General features: G+C 37.1%; 1 protein-coding gene across 3 annotated transcripts in view; it reads right to left on the minus strand.

Annotated features, from left to right (window-relative positions):
- LOC101901723 (alpha-N-acetylgalactosaminidase) overlaps positions 1–14,420 on the minus strand; it is a 488,470-nt gene extending 474,050 nt beyond the window's left edge. For all 3 annotated transcript variants that reach the window (XR_009343395.1, XM_059128175.1, XM_059128176.1), the window contains exon 1: positions 14,270–14,420. Coding sequence is in view for 2 of the 3 variants with exons in the window: in XM_059128175.1 (XP_058984158.1) it covers positions 14,270–14,345 (76 nt within the window). In the remaining variant the exon portion in view is untranslated. The remainder of the gene's footprint in view (positions 1–14,269) is intronic.
- Between the last annotated feature and the right edge of the window lie 6,303 nt (positions 14,421–20,723).

A 20,723-nucleotide genomic window follows, 5' to 3' on the forward strand; every position in this document is an offset into this window, starting at 1 on the left:
ACATAGCCCTGGTTCAGGAACCCTATATATACAATAATAGGGTAACTGGACTAGGGAGTGGGTAGTACGTCTCTTACGCGGTCTCCAATGGTGATAAGGTAAGGACGTGTATTGTTGCCAAAAAGAGTTTAAATCTTATCTTCCTTAGCAACTACAGTAGAGGAGACGTTACGGTGGCGAGAATGGAATCTAAATCCGGGAAGGGTTCTCATTTTCATCTCTCTATACCTACCGTATGAGTAACCTGATCCACCTGGCCACGAAGTAGAGAAGCTGCTTAAAGATCTGGCTGACAAAGGACATCTAGTTATGGGTTATGATGCCAACGCACACCACTTCCAATGGGGCAGCAACGATACCAATGTCAGAGGTGAGTACATTTTTGATTTTATCTAGAAATATAATCTCAAAATATGTAATAGGGGCACTGATGCAACATTTCAAATCAAAGACAGGGCAGAGGTCATTGACCTCACCCTTACTAACAAGGATGAATCTCTTATACAAGACTGGAAAGTTTCTCCTGAGTGCCCGTTTTCAGAACGCCGGAAGATAGTTTTCAAAATCTTTATAGAGGGAATTCATCAGAAACGTCATAGAAACCCAAGGAATTCTTGCAAACAATCTCTGACCTAATGCAGGGAGCTCTAGTCACCCTATCAAGGTGAGCGCGTCGCAATGGACTAGGCGTGAACCCATCAAAGACAGAGCTCGTCCTTTTCACTAAGAAACGTAAATATCCTTCATTTATACCACCGAGGCTAGATGGAGTCACTTTAAACCTCTCACCAGAAGCCAAATACGTTGACACTATCCTCGACCGCCAATTAAGTTGGAAGAGGAGCACTGAGGAACGAGCTAAGAGAGGTTTGATCGCACTCTATTCCTGTAAGAACTCCATAGGTAAAAGCGGGGGCCTCAGACCACACATCATTAAATGGATGTTTGAGTTAATTGTTCGCCCCATTCTATCCTGTGGAGCTCTAGTATCTTCGCATTCCTTGAAGAAGTCAACCTACTTACGACACATTAACAAAGTTCAAAGAGCCGCATCCCTACTAATAACGGATGCTTTCAGGAGCATACCTTAAGCATCACTGGACACCCTACTGTGCTTAAGTCCACTGAGCATACATGTAGAGGAACAGGCATTCAGGAGTGCTCTTCGACTCAGAGAACTAAACGAATGACGAAGTCAAATCTTTGGACATTCTGCGATTCGAAGACGTGACTATATTTCATCACGGTTGTGCTTTGACCCACCTGACATACACATACCTAACAGAGACGCCTGGGTCCATAACAACCCACCTTTCCGCGACATAGCTGTTTTGAACTGCAGAAAAGCCATGGAAAACACTGAGTTATCTATCAAGCTCTGTGGTGGGTATTATCACAGGTCACTGTAAGGTAAGGGCAATGACCTCGAAATGGGATAGCGACAACTTTGACTACTGTAGGATCTGTAAAGATGAAGAAGAAATTGAGACAGTCGAACACTTGCTCTGCCACTGCCCAGCACTCATTAATGTGAGACACAGGCTGGTGGGTGAACTAGTGTCACATAATCTGTTTTCTTTTTTTAACACTGACCCTATAGTAATTCTTCAATTAGCCCGAATACTAAAGTGGCTAAATATGACACAACAAACTCCTTAGCCGTAGATCACACTCTATAACTCTATATTCACCCCCTTCTATCAAACATTCCGTCCTTTTTTCTTACTATTCGGAATGACAACTTAATATACCCTCCATAGTATGGTGGAGGGTACAAAAACGCCAAAATGAGAGATTTAATCACGAAAAGCCGTAAAAAATACAACCATACGTCAGCTGGCTCTGCCTGTACTGACAGTTCAGTTGTAAACAAACAAATTGTAAAAAAAAAAACAAATAAAATAACATTCCTAGTTTCTCAGTGATTGTGTTCAATTTATTTATTTATTCAAAAAATTAAAAAAAAATAATATTTCTGTTGCGCTATATTTTATGGATGATGTGGAGGAGCCGCTGCTTCTAAATATTGAGCCTCCTCTAGCGAACTCAGGATTCTTTTCCAACTAGCGCCCATAGCTCTGCAGGAGATAATTCGTGCTGGAATTAAGAAAATAAAAATTATATTTGTTGTTGGCGTATTATAATTGTATTTATTATTTTTACTCACCTTTTTGTTACTATTTTCAATCATAGCAATATTGATGCTGAAACAATTCTCCTGAATTATAATTAGACGGCAGCCATTTGTGTTCGCATGCGTGCGAAAGAACGCAAAATTGCACTGAAATGCTTATGTTTTCATTCGCTTTGATGTTCTTACAATTTTTCGTTCTGATGTATTTTAGTGGAACATCAATTAGCTGTTTGCGTGTAAAAGGTATGCGAACGTGTTCTTTCGATATCGTGGAAAAGGCTGCATTTCTTGTTTATTCACTATAGTGTGAGAGTTTTGAAGGCCATTATTTCGCGAAAGTGTTCGAGTTTTTCGACACTATAGTGCTGTGTTAGTAAATTCTTGGAGGCTTTTCGGTACGTTCCTTGGACATTTGAAAAGCTTGGTCGATTTTTTTGAAATTGTTGAGCTTGTTGATAATTGTTGCGTTGTTATTCCTTCGTATATTGTGCAAAGTCAAATTTTGTTTTTGATTAAATTTTTAGCAATTTTGTGCTTTGTTTTGCTCTTACTTATTGTAGTAGAGACTTGGTAAAAAAAACTTTCAAAATGTCTTTGACCCCAATCGACATGGTTATTAGAGCTTCGGATGCTCTTGTAAAGTTTAGCCCTAGCTTTGAACCTATGAGAGATAAGATTAGACTTACAGTCTTTAAAATTCCCAATCAATGGATTAGAAAATTTGTAGCAAAAAGTGCAGCAAAAGTTTGAAAAAGTCTGTGATTTCATGATGACGTCTATAGAGACCTCAAAAAATTAAATAGATGCTGTCGATATATAATGCATCTTTTCAACTGTATTTACGATGCCCGTCTGCAATTAATAGGAAGACCATCAAGTGTTAGTGGTTCCTTAGCGTTGTTGTGAGAAACCACAGGTAAAACACTAGAAAAATCACCTAATCCAATTCTACCGAAAACGTCGGTTGAAACGCAAAACCAATTGAATGTTTGGAATCAGGTTTCGCTCGAAAATCCTTCTCAGATTCAGACTCCGCTTGCCTCTATTGTGGGGAAAAGTAGTGCGAGTTTTCGTACTTTAGATTATGTAATCTAAATTTTCCTCCTTGTGACACAGATGTTTTTGAAGTTGATTTTCACTCATGGCCAATATTTAGAGATTTGTTTACCGCCGTGTACATGAATAATGCTCGTCTAAGGGACATTGAAAGACTTTGTCGTTTGGTCCGGGAGATGACAGAGAAGCTCACGAGATAGTCTCAATATTTCCAATAACTAATCGTAGTTTCGCGCCGGCTTGGAAGGCTTTGATCGAAAATTATGACAATCCTCGGCTTCTTGTTCATAATCAGAGTCTTTGGGAGCAGAGTGCAAAGGATAAATCCTCGCTTTCACCTTGGAAAGACTTTGATGATTTTCTTACTGAGTGATCTGTCTAAGCGATCAAGTTATAGAAATGTCATAAATTGTATGACTGTCCCCGCTTTAAGAGCTTATACCCCGCTAATCGATATAAAGAAATGAAACATCATCATTTTTGCATACACATTGTTAAATTCTGGGAACTTGAGGAAACTCCCAAAAGAAAAATTTTATACCCATCGGATCGTTTTTGTGAGGAGAATTACGCCCGGACTACTCGTAGGAACTCAGACGGTAGATATATCATTAGGCTACCAATAAAAGCTTAGATTGGCGCTACCAGTTACTTTGGAGAACCTCGCTCAAATGTTTTATCACAACGAAAATTCTTTGACGAAAAAGCCGGACGTAAAAATAGTCTACGATCAATATTATCAGAATACTTGGAACTTGATCACATGAGTTCAGTATCCGCAATCAGTTAAAAGCAGGTCATTTCGTGTTATTTACCGCATCACACTGTGATTCATTTTCAACTCTGACATTACCCAAATGTGTAGGAAAATCCGCGTAAATCTCTTCGGAAACGTAGCAGATTTTAGACTATGAACTGGTGTAAATTGTGCACCATACTTAGCAATCCGGACTCTTTTATAACTGGCAGATACTGAATCAGAATTCCCGAAATTGTATGTACGTTGACGATGTTTTAGCTGGAGCTTACGACATTGAGACTGCATTTGCATCTAGGGACCAGTTGATTACGGCACTCTCGTCGGCAAAGTTCGAGCTTAGAAAATTGACTTCCAATAATAGAGCTATTTTGTTAACAAATTCAGCTACAACTATTGTTTACATATCCAGCTACAGCTATTGTTAACAAATCCAGCTACACTACTACATTACACAGTTGGTTGGTTGGCGCCAGTGATTGTGGCAGCGAAGACTGTTATGCAGAAGGTCTGGTTAGACAGTGTTGGTTTGTCTAATCATATCCCCATGTAAATTCAATCCGGATTCCTAGGTATTACCCGCAGATTTAGGAAGTCGTGGTATGTCTATTGGTTAGGTAAGAATAAATCTGTATGGTCGAATCATAATCTGGTTAGAGAAATGCGCCTTTTGACGTTCGCAAAAGATGCATTTCTCTAACGAGTACAACAATTTGTTAGACAAAAAGCCGTTAGATATATAGATAGTTGTCAACTTCCCATTAATGCTTTGTGGATGAATGCGGCGTCATGCGGATGAATGGTAGATTGTCACATTCACCCACGCTTTCCTATTCGGAGCGATTCCCGACAATACTCATCTCACGGTGATATTCAATTGATGTTACGTACTTTAAAGTTCGGCATAGTAAAGTCTTCCTTTTATTGAAAAAGCGCAGCTGCAGTCAATGCATGGCTGCACTTCCAACAGAGAGAACCACCCTTGATTGACCATTTACAAATACTGGCGTGGACTTGAAAGCAAGCTCGAAATCTTAGGTTTACGTTCAAAGAATTAGAAACAGTTTTGGCAAGGATAGAAGCGTGTTTGAGCTCTCGTCCTCTTTGGCCGATGTCGGACAGTTAATTTGTATATGATTAACACCGTTGAAATCTATCGATGTCAACAGATTTAAACGAGTGACTAATGGCGCTAACGCCGCCTTACTTCGTGTTGGGATCGTTACATTGCAATAAGAATAATCCTGTTCGAAGGACCACAAATGAGGGGCTCCGCCGACGGGATTGAGATGCCGAATGCGTGGAGGACTGTAGTGTTTTGCAATAGAAAAAAAAACAGTAAAAAAGCAGCTAAATTCGGCCAGGCTGAATATTTCATTTCGAAGGAACTCGAAAATTTTCAAAAAATTCCGAAAACAACCACATAAATTAAAACCGTTATATGGGGACTATACGAAGACGTGGACCTGCATTCGAAATTTTTTGTCATAGGCTGTAGTGCCCATTACGAACTTCAAATGCGACATTTTTTACAATTACGGTGAATAATGTCGCAAAAATTATGAAAATACGGAGTATCGGGCGGTACCGTCATATGGAGGCTATACGATGCTGTGGCCCTGCATACGGAGTTTTTTGCCATAAGTTGAAATACCCATTAGGATCTTTCAATACGAAATTTGAAACGATTCCGGTGAATAATGTTGCTAAAATCGTTAAAATGCCGACTATCGGGAATATACGAAGACGTGAACCTACATACAAAACTTTTTGTCATAGGCTGTAGTACCTATTGCGAATCTCAGCTACGTAGTTCGAAATAATTCCGGTAAATAACGTCTAAAATCATGAAAATAGCGAATATGGGGAGGTATCGTTATATGGGGGCTATACGAAAACGTGGACCGACATTAACCATTTACGAACTGATTACTGGTAAACTATGCATGTATGAAAAATTTTAGCCTTCTATCCCAATTCGTTCGAAAGATAGCGTGATTACAACAGACAGACAGCCGGACATCGCTATATCGTCTTAAATTTTACGCTGATCCGGAATATATATACTTTGAAAGGTCTATTATATTTCGAGCAGTTACAAAATGAATGACAAAATTAATATACCCTCCATATAATGGTGAAGGGTATAAAAAGGTAAATAAAAACACAATAAAATTAAACGATTTTTTGCTAGTTTGGTTGGATGGTAACAATAGTACCTTTGGCAACAATATACCTTTCTATGCAACGATATGTGCTTGCAAACGATATTGCGGGTGTTCCGTAGCGTACAAATTCAGTTTTTAATTTTAGCTTTGCGTGGTTTAAATTGGAATCCCTCTGAACTTCTTCCGCCATACGAGAGCCGTTTAAAGTTGATTAAGAGCATTATTTATCATTAAATTAATACGATTAATTGATTGATTCTCCAAGAAGAAATAATGATCTTGAAATGAGATCACTTTGTGTAATTTATAACAGCTTAGGTAATTCTATTTCCTTAAATAGTCCCTTGAACACAATAAAAAATTGTATTGTACATATGTAATTTATGTCGTGAAATATCTACGATAATTTTATGTTTATGTTACCTTATATTTATGTTTTAACTCTATATGCTCATTTTACGGCATATTATCTGCAAATGCCTCCGCGGAACCAGTAGAACTTCGCCTTTGATCATCTTGCATTTGATCTACAATACCCTATGCCGAACAGTAGACGTGGCCAATGAGCAGTGCTTGTAGATTGTTGCTTTGTAAATTTATGTTTACTACTTTGTGTGTAACTTTTAAAATGACTTTTGTATTTTATTCACTGGCTGATGTAGTTTCTGTAGCCGGTGTGAAACCATTGCTAACCTGCCTTGGTCCGTACGCGCTCTTTGCGTTATAGGGAGGTTGCCCCCTCGGTCGGCAGGGGCGGTTGTGAGAGGCGTGGGACCGAACGAACAAAATTAGATTTTTGATATTGAACTTAATCCGATGTGGAGGTTATACATTTCGAGGGACGAAAAACTGGGACTGAAGCTGACAACAACGATTTTGACGAGCTTTATGTAGACTTTGGAATCAGAACCGAACCATTCGGATTTAATGACCATTTACTAGTTTATTTATACAATAGCCCTCTCACTTGACGAATGCAAATCTATTGGCGGAGGATAACTTTTTAAATTTTGAGCACAAATGAAGCCGATGGTATATACCTTGTTCCACAGCAGTTGCGTTTCTTTAGGTAAACATTGTAGGAAATTGAAGACAAGTATAGGATCCCATTGATATGTGGGAACGTAATAGGTCGACATCGAAAAAATTCAACTGTTAATTCCCCGTGGGATGTCTTTTTGACCCGATGCAGTTTCTTTTACAATAATTGGAAGACTATACAATGACTTTAGTTTATGATGAACCAATTATTGCTTTCCATACGACAGCGAAACCACGATTAGGTTGAGGAAATTGAGAAACGATTTCCCGAGATTCTCCAGCAGTTTTTAGAAGCAAGTACTTGTGTTCCACATCACTCAAGCGATTGTTATTTAGGTAAATTTCGCTAAACAAATCCCGAAAGGAAGGCCAATAAGAAAAATCTCCCTCAAAAATATCAATATCAGTTGGGGGCAATGCCAAACTTTGAACAATATCACAGCCAAAAGACATATTTGCGGTAGTATTTTCCTGCGACTCAGAAACCAAAAGGGATTGAGCCGATTTCTATGAGTTTTATCCGCATGAGTTTTATCAAATTTCTTGTTATGCAACGTTATTTTATAATTTTTCTATAAAGTATTGGCATTGTATTGGAGTAATTGTTAAAAGAAGCGTTATATTTATTTCTGCCATATGCAAATGTTCTTTTGTTACATTTTCCAATTGTTTTAAGTTTTGCGACGACTTATATATAACTTATCAAAATGACCAAAAACAACAACAAAAATTAAATACAGGGTTGCCCATATTCGACGGACCCAACTGGTAACGCCATAACTTTTGACAGAGATGTCACATCCAAGCAGATTTTTACCATGAACCAATACATGCCACGCGAGCGCTTTGAAATTTACATTCAACAGAAGAAGTCAATTGTGAAAACTCAACGTGCTTTTAAAACATTAAAAAATGTGAGAAGTGCGCCTTCTAAGAACACCATTAAGCGTTTATACGAAAAATTTTCGACTGTTAAGGCTCTTTCTAATCCGAAGAGGCCATATAAAAGTCGACCAAGGCGATTGACCGAGAATATCGCTGCCGTACGAGCCAGTGTTGAGAGGTCCCCAAGAACATCCCAAAAACGCCGTTCTCAGCAGTTGGGCATGGCTCGGTCCACTTTACAATGGATTATTCGCATTAATTTGCATTTGTTCCCGTACAAAATTCAATCGACGCAAAGAATATTGCCTGCGGACAAGCCTCGTCGATTGGAATGGGTCCAAAGGTCCATCGAATATGGGCAACCCTGTACACTATTGCATTGATTTTATTGTAACCATATTGTAATAATAATTTTACACCCAATACCAACTAATATAACAAACAAAAGTAACCGACCAACGTAGTGTAGCTACGTAACATAATCGGACACGACAGAAAGAGGAATAAACAAAAATAATCTTCCTTCGTTTGTTATGTTCGTACACTGATGTAACAAAGCTCAAAAAACAAGTGCTGATCAGAGAACAACGACAAGCAAACAGTGATGTTGGTGGATGATCAAACAGTGTTGATACTTGCGACAAACAAAACAGAAAATGAATTTAGCTGTTGTTACACCCAGAAAAAACAATAAATGTAAAAACAACAATTTGCAATATTAAAAAGGACAAACCAACCAAAGAGAATAGTATTGTGAACTTTGCTTTAGGTAGTAAGGCACTCCCAACTAAGAACTACTAACAACGATGATTTTGTTGGTATCAACGAAACGAAATATTGAATGTTTTGTTGTTTAAAATGAATCAAACGAAAAGAAAATTAGCAAACGATATTTGCCACAATTTTATTTTCGAGTTTTGTTTTGGTTATGATGCTGCCGAATGCAAGCATCTAAATTAGAAGCCAACGTAAATCGACCTCACTCGAATACAGTGCACTGTATGTAGTGGATTCCTAAAGCGACCAAGAGGGCTGGAATATCCGGTTAGATTGGACCAAATGTTTAGCTCAGAGGGGCTCCGCTGATGGGAGTAAAACACCGAATGCGTCGTGGAGCGTGGGGTTTTGCAAAAAAAGATAGATAAAAACACAAGGGTTTTCTTAGAATAAAATTGAATAATGAATAAAATTTGAATAATGCTAGTTTAGTTGGATGGTAAAGAATATTACCTTATTTGCACAATAGCAGGGAAAATTTTAGTACCCTCAACCATGAGGATAGTCATTGGATCCACTTCCATTTTTGCTAGGGAAATCGGTTGGTAAAAAGTCTTAGAAATGCCATAAAGTCGATGGTACTGGTTTTCTGTCAAAGCGGTTGTCCTGGTACAGAATACCAAATTCAAAAAAGACTTGCTAAAAATGTCTATTCCAGCAGTCTTCGATTCCACAGCACTCTTGTCGAATAGCAAGATGCATTAAAATAGAAAGAAAGTTTGGGGACACCGTTGACCGTTGGGGACACCGTTGACCTCATTTTACAATCAACTATGGAATACAATAGAACAATATATTCTGTTACTAAGGACAAACCAATTCATTCAGCACCCTCTGAGTTTGGTAAAAAAGGGGTGGATTTGTAACGTGCAGAACAGACAGTTACATAACTTTAACAAAACCCGCAATCATAGAGTTTATAATGTAGAGGACAAAGTCTATGTTAAGAATAACCGTAAGCCGTTATCGAGGCAGATATCAAGGTCAAGATCAGTCGATTGGTATATCGAGTCAAAGAGAAAAGTTCGATTAGTAGCAACAGGGTATTCGCAACCACTTGGTGAAGATTTTCACGAAACTTACTCTCCTGTTGTGCGATCATCGTCAAAAATCCATCAAATGGATGCTGTGACGGCCTACATAAATGGGAAACATGAGAAATGCAGCAATGGGACGAAAGAAATGGTCTGTTTGTGAACTCAATAAAGCTTTGTATGTCTTATGGTACGGAAGACACATGTTAATACTTATATATATTGACGACTTATTGTTGGTTTCCAATGAACCAAAATGGATAAACTCCATCACGATGTCACTATCGCCGTCATTTGATGTAAATAATTTTGGTCAAATGAAATATTTATCTCTCAACGTAAATACGCCGACTTGGTACTTGATGGTTTTTGCATGATGGATTGCAAATCCTACTCCACGCCTTTGGAATCAAATTGCAAATTGGCAGTACCATCAGCAATTTGTGAAGAAGCAATGTTCAAGTATCCATGTCAGAAATTAATGGGAGCAGGTAAATATTGGCTATGCGGTGAATTTTATGAGTCTATTCAAACTACAACGATGAATATTGGAAAGCAGTTAAAAGAATTCTGAAATATTTAAAAGAAACATTGGAACATGGAATATTAAACAAGAAAATTAATATAGATGTAGTTGACGTTCATTGGGGCCAGATCGTCGTTTGTAGTTTGTTTATATATATGTATATATATATATATATATATATATATATATATATATATATATATATATATATATATATATATATATATATATATATATATATATATATGTTGGGAAGCACGAAAACAAAGAGAGGTTTCGCTTTCCTGGATATAATGTAATAGCTGAGGCAACTAAAAAAGCTCGTCATTTCAAAGGAAAACTATTCGTTTGAATACCTTAATTTTGTACAATGACAGTCAAAGCACTCAAAAAAATTGAATATTTATCAAAAAAAAGGTCCAACAGAAACGGGCACATTTTTTGTTAAAAAAAAAATGAGTTTAAAGAATCAGCAATATCAACAGTAGTATATTTGCACGGGGGAGAGTGCTTTGGAAACCACGCAAGACTTATATTCTTACACAAAGAAGGTTTTTTTGCATGAACAATATGACATAGAACGAGAAGAACTAGAATTTTGTTCATTGTTTATTCTACACAATACACAAGAAGCTTGAAGCCGTCGCAATGCATATAAGTGACACATTATAAAGGCAACGATGCTAAGCTGGTAGTCAATCATCGTGTTTAATCCTAATTAAGCTTTTAAAGTACGTTAAGATTTTACGAAATCCACTCAATCTTAAATGCCAATTCCATAGCGGATCTATGAATACGACATTCGTGACATAGGAACAATTCTTATTTAGCTAAAACCCTCGGGTCGATCTGGATTTTTTTCTGTAGGTAGATCTTAGTCTCGTGATTAAAAAATGTAAATGTTAGCCAACAGTCATAATCGGTTATCATTGGCAAATTTGTCGGTCAATTTAACGAACTGACAGTTTTTCATAACTGTGATTTAATTTTTTTTTTGCATTTTAAATTTAAATTCACTTACCGTACAACCTTATTTAATTCATGCCAATAAAGGCAACAACATAAGTAGTAAGTATAACATATGTTTTAATTATTCAAATTTAAATGCTGAAATAATGAATAATAATAAAGTTATAACAGAACAGAGACAAGTTGTAACAAGTAAAAAACATTAAGTTCGGCCGGGCCGAACTTTTATACCCTCGCACCTTACCCTAAGGTGGAAACATTTTTATGTAAAAGTATCTGAATTCAAGCGTGTTACACCTTAAACTTCATATTCCAGTAAGACCTTTTACATAATGCAGTTAAACTTATCAAAAACCCATAAAGTGAGTGAGGCCGTTATATGGGGCCATACCAAAACTGGAACCTTTATAGACAATTTTGTACTTCAAGGATTGCCATATATCAAATCTTCTAAAATACCAAATTTGAAACAATTATGTGGGAAAATATGACTAGGATTATCAAAATATCGAATATCAGTGGGTACCATTATATGTGCGTTATGTGAAAAGGTTTAATTAAATATTAAATGTTCCACCAATGGACTAGAACCCATTATGAACTAAAAATACCAATTTTTATCAAAAAATCGAAAATCAGTAGGTACCGTTATATGGGGGCTATACCAAAACGTGGACCTATACATACAATGTTTCGCCATACGAGCTAGACTCCATTATGACCCACAAATACCAATTTTTAGACAAATTCGAGAGAAAATGTGGCAAAAATCATCAAAATACCGAATATCGGGAGGTGCCGTTATATGGGGGCTATACCAAAACATGGGCTTACACATACAATGTTTTGCCACCGGAGCTAGAACCCATTATGACCTACAAACACCAATTTTAAGAAAAATCCATGAAAAAATGTGGAAAATCATAAAAAAACCGAATATCGGGAGGTACCGTTATATGGGGACTATACCAAACCGTGGACCGATACATCTGATTTTCAATACCAACCATCCTAGGCACAATAAAAATTTTTCCCAAAGGTCCGTCGAATATGGGCAACCCTATACCGTCCTTTCCAAGGTAAAGGGTATAAAAATATGGCATCGGCCGTTAATTACTACGCGTTATAAAATTAACATCAAAATGAATATAAATAGTATATCCGATCTTTAATAATACAGTTTTTGATCATGTGCCAGAAAATATTGTACAAGTATTAATGGATTGGGAATAATTCTCCAAAAAGGAAAACTAAAATGTAACAAGGGACATATCTTACAGTTAAGACAATGCTGCAGTAGCATAGGTGGCGATAGATACAAAAGAAAATACTGTAGATATAATTTTTACCAGTCCATTCGTAAGAATACTTTTTCGACAAATCCCACCTATGAATGTTCAATTTTTCATTGTTGCAAAATAGTTAGGCTTAATCCCATTATTGTTGTTTTTATAAAAACAACGTTTGTTTATTAGTGGAGAAAGATGGCAATGTTTAACAGGGGATAAGGCAGGGAATACCTAGGTTTCGGAAAGAACCACAAATCCTCATCAGTTCCCTTGCTTTTTGTCTGGGATATTCTCCCCAGAAATTATTTTAAAATAACTCCAAGACCTGTGAATAACGCAAAGAAGAACTGCGAACTAGCGACTACTTTAATTTCGTCGTTAACTAAACGACAAACTTCATTAATTACGGAAAGTAAACCTCCGCCAGGAGGGATGAAAACATGAATATTACTGGAACGAATTTTATTTTAAAAAGTCTTAATGAAACTAGCGGTACCTGTACATGGGAGCTATACCAAAACGTGAACTAACATAAACCAATTTCCAATCCAAAACCAATAAAAAATATAACACTGTTGCCTTTTTTTGGCTGCAATAACTTGAAAATTCAACACTGTTATAGCTACAAGTGGCAACACTGTCGTATTCGCATGCCAAAGTCACGATTTAATCTTAGATGTGTCTTAACATTAAAATTCCAATATTAGGAGGTACCGGTAAATAGGGACTATATAAAAAAAACAAGAACCTACATAGAAAGTTATTGGCTACAGTGTTTGGTATCTATTGCGAGCATTATGTACAAAATTTGAAACACTTTCATTAGAAAATGTGGTTAAACCGTAGAAATACCGAATATCGAGAGTAACCGTTATTTGGAGTCTATAGGTACCCTAGGATCTTTGTAGAAATTGTTATGAAATGCCGAATTTTAAACAATACCGTTAGTAATGTGGCTTAAATCGCCAAAACCCTGCATGTCGAGAGATGGGGCTACACGATGTCGACTGATATGACACATTTTCTTGGAAATTTAAGATTTATATATTCGTTCGAAAGATAGCGAGATTAAAACAGACAGACGAACAGCGCTAAATCGACTGAAAATATTTCGCTGATCAAGAATGTATATAGTCTGTATCAAGGTAGATTATAGTGATTCTGGAATACAGCTCCAAGCCATGGACAATTCAGACAATTCATTTCTGCCATTTTATATAAGAAAATAAAACAAATACTCTTTTCTAGTACCAGGAAATACCTATTAGTTTTCCAATTTGGTTCATCAATTGTATTGCTATTTTTTCGTACGGGAACTCACATAATATTACATTGCTCTTTTTGTCACTAAAGCAAAAGGCAGACCAAATACCAAGGCACTGACGTATTTACAGCAGGCATTTCAATTTACATACATATGCATGCACATATGGCAATCAATGGACTACACGATAAATACAAACATCACATCGTGCTTTATGTTCAGCATGTTAGAAGGATAAAATAATGTATATACATAAGTAAATATGTATGTGCATTATTTAATTCTTCTGGAACCCACTTTGTGAATCAGAAAAAAACTTAGGCAGTTTATATTTGTGGTGTCTTTTTAGTAAAATCCACAATAACTTACAATTGGTATAATCACGGATTGATGCGATTATGTATGGTATGCAGCAATGATTAACTTTTGCAGCCATTCTACGCATATCATATGATGTAGGTGTGTATAAGCAAAATTTAATAACGACCGGCCCGATTTTACTCAAATTTTCTTTCGGAGCCAGTTGAGTTTAGGGGCTATGCTTAGATCATTTGAAACGTTTACCGCACGTAGGCATTTTTAACCCGATAAAGGGAAAATAATTTTTTCGAGGGGGAAATACCCTGTTACATAGTTATTTACTCGGAAGTTCAGATACAAAATCGTGTTTTATCCAGTTCTACAAACATTTATTTACAAAATGGGTATAATTTGAAAGCTTATTGAAATATCTATCTAACAAGTGATGGTGTTATTGGAACCAGTTTCCGAGTAAGTTAAGAAAATTGGTAATTTATACCAGTACTTTTTTAAAAGCCCCCAAAAAAAATGGACCCTTTATGGGGTATTAGAGAAAATCTCAATTTCATGATTTGCAACACTAATATCTTCAGAACTACAAGATATCAATACATTTAGCATAATTTTGGAAAGGCCAGAATGTAGGGTACAATGTAGTATGCAGTTTTTAATATCCCATAATGGGTTCACTTCAAATTTTAGGGGGTTTTCAAAAAGTTCCGGCAGAGAAATACAAATTTTCTTGTATTGCTCTGGAATCATATGACCGAAGTTCCGTGTCGAATAGTGAGGTAAATGGGTATTTCTGCCACAAAAAAAAAAAATTACTTTGCAATCAGGTTAATCCCTAAACTTAAGCCGAAAATGCAGAAATTTTTACCAAAGGTAGGTCGTGTTATTGCAATTAATTTTGTCGGAGTGAAATCAATACTTAACTAAATAAAGAAGTTCCAAACTTGCGAATTTTTTTTTATTTTGATATTTGTAAGACAATAATCGAGATAAAAACTTCAAAATGTCACCACCGGTTGGTTTTTCTATCCTGATTACAACAACAAAACATGTCCGAAAGATGGGTCCATAATGCCCCATACTGCAAACAACTTGTTACTCTCAATTTTTTTACCAGCGTTTACATAAATTTAATATTTATTAAATAATCAAAAATATAATGACCTTTATAAAATTCGGAGCCATATGTCTCGGGAAGTATGGACCCACTCCCTGAAAATGTTTTTTTGTTGTAATAAGGATACAGAAACCTACCTGTTGTGACAGTTTGAAGTTGATGTATTTTTGTAACTTTGGAACCCTACATCTCAAGAAGTATTAATTTTCTCCAAAAATATTTATGTCGCTGTGATTAGGAAAACGACCTACCTTTAGCAAAAATTCCAGAATTTTCTGCCAGCTGAGGCTAAACTCAATTTAAGCCAAAAGAATAATTTTCTTTTTTATTGTTTTAGGAAAGTTAATATAATGCGTGCAATAATTCAGGAACTTCACGTTGTAATGTGTTGAAGTTTCAATAAGAAACCCCAGACATACATATGTTGCTCTGGTGACGAGAAATTATCTTTTCTAGCAAATCCTCCTAGACATTTCATTTCTTTCGCCACGATGAAACCATTTGGAATTGTAATTTTTATTTTCCAATATATATTTTTTAACTCTTAACACTTTTTTTCTGCCATTTTTGAACGACAATTCATAAAATGTTTGCTTTAGTGGTTCATACTTAATGGTTTAATTATTTTTAATGTTTTCCTGTATTGCATATCAATAATCAGTAAATATAAAGTTTTACGCTTGCTCTTGTCTCCTCATCAAAAAGTAACGCTATTGGTACTTGTTTTTAGGCTTACCTTTTTGCCTTTGAGTCTTTTTAAATTATAAGAAAGTATTTTGTTTTTTTTTTTCTTCGTGTTTTTATTTATTATTATTTAGATTTTTTCTAGGGGGAAAGTGCAATTTAGATGTAACATTAGATTTTAGGTTTTTATAATTTATTTTAAGTTTTCAATAGTTCATAAGTATTATTTAGTTTATTTATTTTTGTATACTTTAAGTTTTAACTCACTAGTTTCTAAGTTTTAATTCACAGGTTTCAAATTAATGTATTCTTAAATTAACTAGTTTGTAAGTTTTACAATTCAACAATTTCTTTGTTCTTCTTGTTGTATGTTCTTGTTTTGTGTTTGGCTCTTTATGTTGTAAATTCACTGTTTTATGTTTCTATTTTTTTGTAAAAGTTATGTTATTAGTCTTGTTATTTTGTGTTTTTGTATTGACAGTTTCACTTGTCACTCGGGGGGAAACTCGCGTTCGCGCTTAGAATTCGATTAGAACTAACTATTGCCAAATTTGCATCGTCACATCAAACCTGTTTTGGCTGTTGACGATGCTTAGTTACTGAAATTCAGCATTGGAATTTACCGGTGGCTGCATAAATGTATGTGTGTATGTGTTTACATTATTTACATCATTTCGTTATGATGCCATTTATGCGGCCGCCGGTAAATATCCAACCAACAGTGTTGGGCAAAATTATAGCAATTTTATGAACATTTTCTGGGCCCCGAATGACAAGTGTAAGTATTCATTTGTATCCTCGGTTTTCAGTTCCTCGGCATGTTCTTGATTGGTCCAGCAAACACGTAGCCCAGTTGTGTGTTGTAGGCCAGGACATCTCCAATTCCAGCTGCTGTACACCCATCCTTCCTTATGGCGGAGTACGTGTCCGCTGCCAGTTCCACATCGATCGGACTATTTCCTCTGGGATCCGGGTCAGCAAGAGCATAGTTCGTAAAACATCTCGTGGGGTTTTCTAATATCGGGTCTGAGTAAATGCGTCTGGGGAGGTCTTCAATTATTAAAGCATTTACCTTCAGACTCCAATCAGAGTTTGTGCGGCGGGGCGAAACGGTGAAGGTGGTGAATCGCTCACCTTTGTAGCTCCGCGACTGCAGACCCAAGCTGCATACGAGATCTTGGACATCGTCGCCGATTGGCTAACTATGGCTCGCAACATGCTGAAACCCTCCATGCCCTCGGCCGTTATGCGTACCATCGCTGTTGGTACAAAACTAAATCCCATGCGAAGGCTGGGGTGGTGACGACTTCTATGTTGAGGGATACCTCGTCCAATTGAGACGCCCCGTGCAAAAGGGTATGGTGCCGGTCGTTGCATCTCCGGCAACCAGTTTAAGACGGGCAGTCGGGGGCCAAATGACTTCTCGCCAGGCAATTTCGGCAATACCCCCGACGCTCCACGGTCTCATACCGCTGAAAGGGCGTCTGCCGGCGGAACCTCTCACAGGCACTGAGGGCATGGTCTTCTTGGCATAGTCCACATGAATATTGCCAGTAGCTTGGTCTTTCTTGGCGTTGACGGGGTCTTGCATCGGATCGACTTCGTTGACGTCTTTCAGGGGATGTGGAACCGGGACGATGGATTGGCCGCATGGGTCGATTGGCGCTTCTTGCTGTGGGACGGGCAGGTGAGTCTGGGCTACGGTTGCGATCGTCCAGACGGCAGTCCTGGTTGGGCAAGTAAGCGGCCATATCTGAAAAGAAATTAAGGCGAGTACTAAATTCTTTTTTGAGTGAGAATCCGACTAGTCAGTCGGAAAACAATTTGACACTTTTGTAATGGGTCTGGTAATGTTGCCACTTGATGTCCGTATGTCTACAACCCTTGTATTTTGGTCACTACCTGGATAGGTTTTTTCGATACGACCTAACTTCCATTCATGCGGAGCCAATCTATCATCTTTTACGACAACTAAATCTCCTTCTTTGATATTCTCTTTTTCATATTTCCATTTAGTTCTTCTGTGAAGTTCGTGAAGATATTCTAACTTCCATCTGTTACAAAAATATTGCGAAATAACTTTGAGTCTTTTCCAACGATTGACTAATCTTAAATCGTTATCTGAAATGTCTGGTTCAGCTGGGGTAAGAATAGGTGTTCCTATTAAGAAATGACCAGGTGTCAAAGGGGAAAGGTCGTTTGGGTCGTCGCTAGCAGGACTTAAGGGTCGTGAGTTGAGACAGCCTTCAATTCTTGATAAAATTGTTGTAAATTCTTCAAAGGTAAAATTCATTTTTGGGATACTTTTTCGCAAATGAGTTTTAAATGATTTGACGCCAGATTCCACAAGCCGCCCATGTGCGGAGCACCAGGAGGAATAAATTTCCAAGTAAGATTTTGAGTGAAATTATTTTGAATTGTGCTATTTTGAATACTTTTCATGAAAGCTAATCTATCTCGCTTTAATAGATCAACCGCTCCCACAAAGTTAGTTCCGTTGTCCGAAAATATACAAGACGGACAACCTCGCCGACTAATAAACCTAGAAAAAGCGGCAAGAAAGGCATATGTTGACAAATCGCTTGTGGGTTCTAAATGTATAGCCTTAGTAGCGAAACAAACAAATAGGCACACGTAACCTTTTGTAACAAAGCTGGGTCCTGCAAAATCTACCCCTGTGTTTGTAAAGGGTCGAGAAAGAAAAGTGCGTTCGGGTGGTAGCGAAGCCACTATTTGAGTTTGGGTTTGTTTTTTGTGAATTAAGCAGATTCGACATTTTCGTATGGTTTGTTTGATAAGCGACTTGAATCCAAATATCCAGAATTCGGACCTTAATACTCGGGTCATTAGTTGATTACCCCCGTGTAAAGTAACCTTATGAGTGAATTCGACTAATAATTTGCTAAGTTTTGCGCCATGTGGTAATATTATTGGGTGACGTTCGCTATAGGTAAGGGCTGGCGATTGTACCAATCGGCCATTTGCTCTAATAATACCCTTTGAGTCTATAAACGGTTGAGTGTCAACAGAGGACTTGACGGAGAAATTTGAGTCTTTTTCGTAAGTGAGTTGTATTCGTCTGCATATACGAATTTCTGGGTACGAATTATGCAAGATCGTTTTCCATCTTGGATTTCCTCTGAAGTAAGGTTTTTTGATGAGGTGCGAAGGTGTTGCCTATTTGATCCAGTATTTTTCCAGAGTCTTAGGGCATATGCGTATGATCGATAAACTTTAGATAAAGAGGAGAAATTTTTTAAAGGGTCTTCCTTTTCCGCGAAAATGGTCATGACTTTTGCCGTCTTGGCTTCCAAATTTGTGTCATTTGGGATTTCATACGATGGCCAACGGTCTTTTGGCATTCTGAGCCATTGAGGTCCCTGCCACCAGAGATCACTAGTCTTTAGCTAATAAGTAATACTGCCCCGCATAACTCGAGTCTGGGTATTGATAATTTTTTAATTGGAGCGACACGAGTCTTTGCTGATAGCAAGAATGTATGTGTGGTATGGTCAGTATTTTCCACCCGAATATAAAGAGTTGCTCCATACGCGCTTTCTGACGCGTCACAAAATCCATGAATCTCTACAGAACCATCTAGCGTGTATTGAATCCATCGAGGAACTCTGAGATATTCAATATCTTTGCTATTTTTGACAAAATTGTTCCAGTTCATTTGTGTTATTGGCTTTAATTGATCATCCCAGTCAATTTTGTCTAGCCAGATTTGTTGCATTATTAACTTAGCTACGACGACCACCGGTGCCAGCCATCCACATGGGTCAAACAATTTGGCTATTGTTGATAAAACTTCTCGTTTTGAAGATATATTTTTATTTTCCATTGAGGGTGGTGTGAAAGAAAAATAATCGCCTGAGATATTCCATCGAATGCCAAGGGTCTTAGTTGAAGCATCTTCGGAAATGTCTAGCCAATTGAGTGGTAGCAAATGTTCATGTGGAATATCTTGTCTTATTTTGCGATCATTTGATGCCCATTTCATGAGTGTAAAACCGGCAGAGTCTAAAGCGGCTGTTAATTCCTTTCGAGCTTTTATTGATTCATCTTTAGTGTGACCGCCAACTAATACATCATCAACATATAAATTATTCAAAATTATATTTGCGGCTCTAGGATATGATTCTTTTACATCTTCTGCTAGTTTATGAAGAGTTCTCAATGCTAAATATGGTGCGCAGTTAACTCTAAATGTAACTGTTAGCAGCTCATAATCCTCTACTGGGTTTTCCGGAGACTTTCTAAAGAGAATTCTTTGATATTTTGTTTGCTTTGAATCCAAAAGTATTTGGCGATACATCTTTGTTATATCTGCATTGAAGGCATATTTGAAGAATCTCCATTTTAAGATTTGCAATACTAAATCCTGTTGAAGAATGGGTCCAGGATATAGTATGTCATTGAGACTTGTTTTGTTTGATGAAGGACAAGAAGCGTTAAATACGACTCTTAACTTCGTTGTGAGTCGATCTGGTTTTATCACAGCGTGATGTGGTAGATAATAATTTGGCATTTTATCTATTTCATTCGGATTGATTTTCCTCATATGACCAAGTTCTAAGTATTCAAGTATTGAGGCATCATATTGTTCTTTGATCTCTGGTGTTTTCATAAGTTTTTTCTCCATTCTGTAGAATTGAGCTAGGGCGATGTTTCGGGAATTCCCCAATTCTTCGCATTTTTTGAATGGGA

Source organism: Musca domestica, unplaced genomic scaffold (assembly GCF_030504385.1).
Source record: "Musca domestica strain aabys unplaced genomic scaffold, Musca_domestica.polishedcontigs.V.1.1 5, whole genome shotgun sequence".
Classification (NCBI taxonomy): domain Eukaryota; kingdom Metazoa; phylum Arthropoda; class Insecta; order Diptera; family Muscidae; genus Musca; species Musca domestica.